We start from the raw sequence: 8,012 nt of genomic DNA, 5'->3' as shown, positions 1-8,012 counted from the left end.
GATTTTAGTGGGGTTTGGGTGGATTTTGCAAGGAAATGGGGCTGAATTGAGTCAGAAGAATGGGAATCTGGAATTCCCTGCTCCCACATGGAATATTGAACAGAATTCCAAGCTCCAGTAATTAATGGGGTTCAAACCAAAATTTACTGATTTTTTGTGGTTTTTAGTGGGGTTTTTTGGTAGGATTTTGGTGGGTTTTGGGTGGATTTTCCAAGGAAAATAGGGATGAAAGGAGTCAGAAGTGAGCAGCTGGATGGGAAACCTGGAATTCCCTGCTCCCACATGGAATATTGAACAGAATTCCAGGCTTCAGCAATTAATGGAATTCCAACCCAATTTTGCCAGTTCTTGGTGGTTTTTTGTGAGATTTTGATGTTTTTGGGGTGGGTTTTCCAAGGAAGTGGCAATGAAGTGAGTCAGAAGAATGGGAATCTGGAATTCCCTGCTCCCACATGGAACATTGAACAGAATTCCAGGCTCCAGTAACTAATGGAACTCCAACCAAATTTTACTGGTTTTTGGTGGGTTTTTTTGTGGGGTTTTTGTGTTTTTTGGGTGGATTTTCCAAGGAAAAGGGGCTGAAATGAGTCAGAAGTGAGGAGCTGGATGGGAAACCCAGAATCCCCTGCTCCCACATGGAACATTGAACAGAATTCCAGGCACCAATAACTAACGGAACTCCAACCAAATTTTACCTTTTTTTGAGAGGTTTTGGGTGGACTTTCCAAGGAAAAGGGGCTGAATTGAGTCAGAAGTGAGGAGCTGGATGGGAAACCTGGAATCCCCTGCTCCCACATGGTACATTGAACAGAATTCTAGGCACCAGTAATTAATGGGGTTCCAACCAAATTTTACTGGTTTTTGGTGGGTTTCAGTGGGGTTTTTTGTAGGATTTTAGTGGGGTTTGGGTGGATTTTCCAAGGAAATGGGGATGAAAGGAGTCAGAAGTGAGGAGCTGGATGAGAAACCTGGAATTCCCTGCTCCCACATGGAACATTGAACAGAATTCCAGGCACCAATAACTAACGGAACTCCAACCAAATTTTACCTTTTTTTTATTTTTTTGTGGTTTTTAGTGGGGTTTAGGGGTTTTTTTTGGTAGGATTTTGGTGGGTTTGGGCGGATTTTCCAATGAAATGGGGATGAAAGGAGTCAGAAGTGAGCAGCTGGATGGGAAACCTGGAATTCCCTGCTCCCACATGGAACGTTGAACAGAATTCCAGGCACCAGTAATTAATGGGGTTCAAACCAAATTTTACTGATTTTTTGTGGTTTTTAGTGGGTTTTTATGTTTTTTTAGTAGGATTTTGGTGGGTTTGGGTGGATTTTCCAAGGAAAAGGGGCTGAAATGAGTCAGAAGTGAGGAGCTGGATGGGAAACCTGGAATTCCCTGCTCCCACATGGAACATTGAACAGAATTCCAGGCACCAGTAATTAATGGGGTTCTAACCAAATTTTACTGATTTTTGGTGGGGTTTTTTGTGGGGTTTTTGTGGTTTTTGGGTGGATTTTCCAAGGAAATGGGGCTGAAATGAGTCAGAAGTGAGCAGCTGGATGGGAAACCTGGAATTCCCTGCTCCCACATGGAACATTGAACAGAATTCCAGGCACCAGTAACTAACACAACTCCAACCAAATTTTACCCTTTTTTTTTGAGAGGTTTTGGGTGGACTTTCCAAGGAAAAGGGGCTGAATTGAGTCAGAAGTGAGGAGCTGGATGGGAAACCTGGAATCCCCTGCTCCCACATGGTACATTGAACAGAATTCTAGGCACCAGTAATTTATGGGGTTCAAACCAAAATTTACTGATTTTTTTGTGGTTTTTAGTGGGGTTTAGGGGTTTTTTTTGGTAGGATTTTGGTGGGTTTGGGCGGATTTTCCAATGAAATGGGGATGAAAGGAGTCAGAAGTGAGCAGCTGGATGGGAAACCTGGAATTCCCTGCTCCCACATGGAACGTTGAACAGAATTCCAGGCACCAGTAATTAATGGGGTTCAAACCAAATTTTACTGATTTTTTGTGGTTTTTAGTGGGTTTTTATGTTTTTTTAGTAGGATTTTGGTGGGTTTGGGTGGATTTTCCAAGGAAAAGGGGCTGAAATGAGTCAGAAGTGAGGAGCTGGATGGGAAACCTGGAATTCCCTGCTCCCACATGGAACATTGAACAGAATTCCAGGCACCAGTAATTAATGGGGTTCCAACCAAATTTTACTGGTTTTTGGTGGGTTTCAGTGGGGTTTTTTGTAGGATTTTAGTGGGGTTTGGGTGGATTTTCCAAGGAAATGGGGATGAAAGGAGTCAGAAGTGAGGAGCTGGATGAGAAACCTGGAATTCCCTGTGGGGTTGGGTTTTGGTGGCCCAGCTCTGCGGACACCAGAAATGCGAACCCCACATGAAGTACAACAAGCTCAACTGAGCCCTCAGGTTAGCAGAATTTGGGGTTTTTTCCCTTTTTTTTCCATGGAAATTTGGGGTTTTTAGGTGAAATGTCAGGGTGGTGTTGGCTCGTCCCTCAGGGGTTGGGTTGGTGGGACTGGGGGTGGGGTTTGGTGGCCCAGCTCTGCGGACACCAGAAATGCGAACCCCACATGAAGTACAACAAGCTCAACTGAGCCCTCAGGTTAGCAGAATTTGGGGTTTTTTCCCTTTTTTTTCCATGGAAATTTGGGGTTTTTAGGTGAAATGTCAGGGTGGTGTTGGCTCGTCCCTCAGGGTTTGGGTTGGTGGGACTGGGGGTGGGTTTTGGTGGCCCAGCTCTGCGGACACCAGAAATGCGAACCCCACATGAAGTACAACAAGCTCACCTGAGCCCTCAGGTTAGCAGAATTTGGGGTGTTTTCCCTTTTTTTTCCATGGAAAGTTGGGGTTTTTAGGTGAAATGTCAGGGTGGTGTTGGCTCCTGCCTCAGGGGTTGGGTTGGTGGGACTGGGGGTGGGGTTTGGTGGCCCAGCTCTGCGGACACCCGAAATGCGAACCCCACATGAAGTACAACAAGCTCACCTGAGCCCTCAGGTTAGCAGAATTTGGGGTGTTTTCCCTTTTTTTTCCATGGAAAGTTGGGGTTTTTAGGTGAAATGTCAGGGTGGTGTTGGCTCCTGCCTCAGGGGTTGGGTTGGTGGGACTGGGGGTGGGTTTTGGTGGCCCAGCTCTGGGGATGCCCCAGGTGAACTAGGACAAGCTCAACCAGGCCCTCAGGTCGGTGAAATTTGGGGTTTTTTCCCTTTTTTTTTTCATGGAAATTTGGGGTTTTTAAGTGGGATGTCGCGGTGATGGCATCCCGCGTGGCTCGTCCCTCAGGGGTTGGGTTTTGGTGGCCCGGCTCTGGGGGCACCAGAAATGCAAACCCCACATGAAGTACAACAAGCTCAACTGAGCCCTCAGGTCAACAGAATTTGGGGTTTTTCCCCCAGAATTTTGGGGTTTTTTAGTGAGATGTCAGGGTGATGGCATCCCCCATGGCTTGTCCCTCAGGGTTTGGGGTGGTGGGATTGGCCCAGCTCTGGGTTTTGGTGGCCCAGCTCTGGGGACACCAGAAATGCAGATCCCACGTGAAGTACAAGCTCAACCAGGCCCTCAGGTCGGTGGAATTTGGGGTTTTTCCCCTTTTTTTTCCATGGAATTTTGGGGTTTTTAAGTGGGATGTCGCGGTGATGACATCCAGCGTGGCTCGTCCCTCAGGGTCTGGGGTGGTGGGGTTGCGGTTGGGTTTAAGGTCCTTTTTCCACCCCAAAAATGCTCCAGGATTCCATCAGATGGGGTTTTAGGGATAAATCTTTCCCTGGTCCAGGTCATTCCGTGGATTTCCCATCCCTGGGAGTGCCCAGTTCCAGCTTGGTGCGACCTGGGAATGTGGGAGCTGCCCCTGGCCCTGGATTTTTGAGGATGTTTGAGCTCTTTCCAACCCAAACCACCCCAGAATTCCATATTTTCGTTTAAACAGGAAATTAGGAAGGAATTCCTCTGGAATTCTGGATGTTTAAGGGTATTTGAGCAGGAAATTAGGAAGGAATTCCTCAGAAATTCTGGTTTTTTAAGGATATATGAGCTCTTTCCAACCCAAACCATCCCAGAGTTCCATATTCTGGTTTGAACAGGAAATTAGGAAGGAATTCTTCAGAAATTCTGGTTTTATAAGGATATTTGAGCTCTTTCCAATCCAAATCACCCCAGAATTCCATATTTTGGTTTAAACAGGAAATTAGGAAGGAATTCTTCAGGAATTCTGGTTTTTTAAGGCTATTTAATATTTAAGATCATTCCAACCCAAACCATTCCAGAATCCCACATTTTGGTTAAACAGCATTTTAGGAAGGAATCTCTCAGGAATTAGGAAGGAATTCTGGATTTTTGGGTGCTTCAATCAGGTCTTTTCCATTTTTTAAAAATCTATTCCCAGATATTACTACAACAAGAGGATCCTGCACAAGACCAAGGGCAAAAGATTCACCTACAAATTCAACTTCAACAAGCTGGTGATGCCCAATTATCCCTTCATCAACATCCGGCCCAACGGTGAGCCCCGGGAATTCCAGCTGGGAATGGGGTGGGGGGGGGGAACCCCCCAAAAAAAACCCCCAGGAATGTGGAATTTGTTTTTTTCCACAGCCAGCCTGGATAAAAAAAGCCAAAACCTGGGAGCAAATCCCGGCTGCAGTGGGGGATGTGGGCTCAGGGTTTATCTTTCCCCGGGGATTGTTGGGATTTGTGGGATAAGAGGATCAGCCTTGGGATGCAATCCTGGCGTGGCTCAGGTGAGTTTATGGGGCCTTGTACAAATCCACGGCTTTTTCTCCCTTCTCTCCCCCTTTTCCCACTCCTTTTCAACCAGAATTTGCTCTTTTTTAACCCGTTCCTGCCCCAGAGTTGGGAGGAATTCTTTAAGGATTGCAGCGGTCCTGGAGGAAACCAGGAATTCCTTGGATTTTGACTAAAAATCATAAATATTTCTCTGGAGGAGAGAGGATAATGAGGAAGAGTTTGGGAATGGAGCATAAATGTCCCTTTTTTGCCCTAAAATAGTTTTGCCAGGTTTATCCTGGAGTCAGCAGCGGTTTCTTGGGAAAGGAGTCTTTCCAAGGGGATTTTCAATGGAATTAAAGCCCCTAAGAGCCAAATTCCTGCAGCTGGGGGATTGTCCCCTTCCAGGCACGGTGGGAAAATGAATCCATAAAAACAGAAAGCTCCTCTGGAAGTCGATATTCCCAGAAATTCCAAACTTTTCTCCTCACAAAATCTCGATTTAGAGGAGCTGGGCCTGGCACACTCTGCTGCAGGCAAAGCCTGAAAGGCCAGTTCAGCAGGCAAAAAAAGCAGAAAAAGTGGGGAAATTGGTGATTATTGAATCCATAAAGACAGAAAAACCCTCTGGAAGTCGATATTCCCAGAAATTCCAAACTTTTCTCCTCACAAAATCTCGGTTTAGAGGAGCTGGGCCTGGCACGAGGTGCTGCAGGGAAGAGCCTGCAAGGCTGATCCAGCGGGGTAAAAAAGCAGAAAAAGTGGGGAAATTGGTGATTATTCAATCCATAAAGACAGAAAAACCCTCTGGAAGTCGATATTCCCAGAAATTCCAAACTTTTCTCCTCACAAAATCTCGGTTTAGAGGAGCTGGGCCTGGCACGAGGTGCTGCAGGGAAGAGCCTGCAAGGCTGATCCAGCGGGGTAAAAAAGCAGAAAAAGTGGGGAAATTGGTGATTATTCAATCCATAAAGACAGAAAAACCCTCTGGAAGTCGATATTCCCAGAAATTCCAAACTTTTCTCCTCACAAAATCTCGGTTTAGAGGAGCTGGGCCTGGCACGAGGTGCTGCAGGGAAGAGCCTGCAAGGCTGATCCAGCGGGGTAAAAAAGCAGAAAAAGTGGGGAAATTGGTGATTATTCAATCCATAAAGACAGAAAAACCCTCTGGAAGTCGATATTCCCAGAAATTCCAAACTTTTCTCCTCACAAAATCTCAGTTTAGAGGAGCCCGGCCTGGCACGCTCTGCTGCAGACAAAGCCTGGAAGGCCAGTCCAGCAGGGAAAAAAACAGGGTAAAAAGCAGGGAAAGTGGGGAAATTGGTGATTATTGAATCCATAAAAACAGAAAGCTCCTCTGGAAGTCAATATTCCCAGAAATTCCAAACTTTTCTCCTCACAAAATCTCAGTTTAGAGGAGCTGGGCCTGGCACGAGCTGCTGCAGGGAAGAGCCTGCAAGGCTGATCCAGCACGGTAAAAAAGCAGAAAAAGTGGGGAAATTGGTGATTATTGAATCCATAAAGATACAAAAACCCTCTGGAAGTCGATATTCCCAGAAATACCACACTTTTCTCCTCACAAAATCTCAGTTTAGAGGAGCTGGGCCTGGCACGAGCTGCTGCAGGGAAGAGCCTGCAAGGCTGATCCAGCAGGGTAAAAAAGCAGGAAAAGTGGGGAAATTGGTGATTATTGAATCCATAAAGATAAAAGAACTGTCTGCAAGTCGTTGTTCCCAAAAATTCCAAACTTTTCTCCACAAAAAAGTCCCGATTTGGAGGATCCTGATGCAGCCTCCAGGGTAGAGCCTGGAACACCAACCCAGCAGGGAAAATAGGGATAAAAGCAGGTTCTGTGTGGAGAAAAAAGGGATTTTTCCAGGCTGGAGCCTCTGTCCGGCGCCATCTCCAGGGCTGCCTCCCCTCCCTGAGGGAATCACTGAGGTTTTGTTTTTCCAAGGCTCCGGGAAGGCCAAAAAAAAAAAAAGAAAGGGAAAAATTCCTCCAGGTGTTGGTGTCTCCTTCACCTGTGTGGGCCCTGCTGGGGTTTGTTTTATTTTCTTTTTTTTTTTTTTTGAGGGGAGGAGGGAATGTCTTTTCCAAGCCAAGGAACGGGGGTGGGAAGATGTGTCTGGAGCTGTAATTCCGTAATTAACTGGGAGCAAACGAGTCCGGGCAGTTCCCAGCTCCCTCTCCTGATCCCTCCTGTCCCTGGGGCACTTGGAAAAAAAAATTTGGTAGAATTTGGAACGCTCTTGGTTAATCCCAGCCCTTTTCATTCCCGACGGGGTGGGGGTTAGGACAGCAAACCTGGAATTTGGGGGTTTTCTCCAGGATTTTCCCCTCCTGCACGGAGGTTTTTTTGGTGGAAATAGGAGAGATTTGGGTGGGAATTTGAGATGTTTTTGTGGGTCTTTGAGGTAGTTCCGTGGATTGATGAGATTCCCCCCTCAGAGGAGAGGTTTTTGTGGATATCCGAGATATTTCCGTGGATATTGGGCATATTTCCATGGATGTTTCAGCCATTCCCATGGATTGATGAAATTCCCCCTCAGAGAAGAGGTTTCCATGGACATTGGAGATATTTCCATGGATTTTTATGGATATTGGGAGACATTTCCATGGATTGCTGAGATGCCCTCTCAGATGAGATATTTTCATGGATATTTGAGTTTTTTCCCATGATATTTCAGACATTTCCATGGATTGATGAGTTTCCCCCTCAGAGAAGTGGTTTTAATGAGTATTTGAGATATTTCCGTGGATATTTGGGTTTTTCCCATGGATATTTCAGACGTTTCCATGGACTGATGCCATCCCCACTTGAAATACTTCCACGCATTTCCAGACTATCCCCACGAACTTCAGCCAACTCTTCCCACAGCTCCCCAGCCTCCAACCCGCCAATCCCTAAATCCCCTAACTCTGTTCCCCTTCTTTTCCCCACATTTTTCCCCCCTTTCTTCCCCCTTTTCTCCCCTTTTTCCCCCCTTTTCCCCCTTTCCCCCTTTTCTCCCCCTTTCTCCCGTTTTTCCCCCTATTTTCACCCCTTTTTTCACCTTTTCCCCCCCTTTCTCCCCCTTTTCCCGCCTTTTTCCCCCCTTTTTCACCCCTTTTTCCCCCTTTTCCCTCTTTTTTTCACATTTTCCCCCTTTCCCCCCCTTTTCACCCTGTTCCCCCCACTTTTTTTCACCATTCCCCCCTTTTTTTCACCTTTCCCCCCTTTTTTCCCCCTTTTCCCCCATTTTTCACTTTTCCCCCCCTTTTCCCTCCATTTCC

General features: G+C 46.4%; 1 protein-coding gene across 1 annotated transcript; it reads left to right on the top strand.

Annotated features, from left to right (window-relative positions):
• Positions 1-3,253: 3,253 nt before the first annotated feature.
• Positions 3,254-5,282, top strand: LOC121337566 (ETS-related transcription factor Elf-1-like; the record flags this gene model as incomplete). The annotated part of the gene is given in 3 exon segments (XM_041407708.1): positions 3,254-3,380; positions 4,396-4,511; positions 4,605-5,282. Coding segments are annotated over 3 exon segments (569 nt in total), but the record flags the coding sequence as incomplete, so codon positions are not given.
• Positions 5,283-8,012: the final 2,730 nt, after the last annotated feature.

Source organism: Onychostruthus taczanowskii, unplaced genomic scaffold (assembly GCF_017590055.1).
Source record: "Onychostruthus taczanowskii isolate IOZ18803 unplaced genomic scaffold, ASM1759005v1 scaffold279, whole genome shotgun sequence".
In the NCBI taxonomy this organism is placed as follows: domain Eukaryota; kingdom Metazoa; phylum Chordata; class Aves; order Passeriformes; family Passeridae; genus Onychostruthus; species Onychostruthus taczanowskii.
The sequence above is the reverse complement of the archived record's forward strand: the minus strand, read 5'-3'. Positions and strand labels throughout refer to the sequence as shown.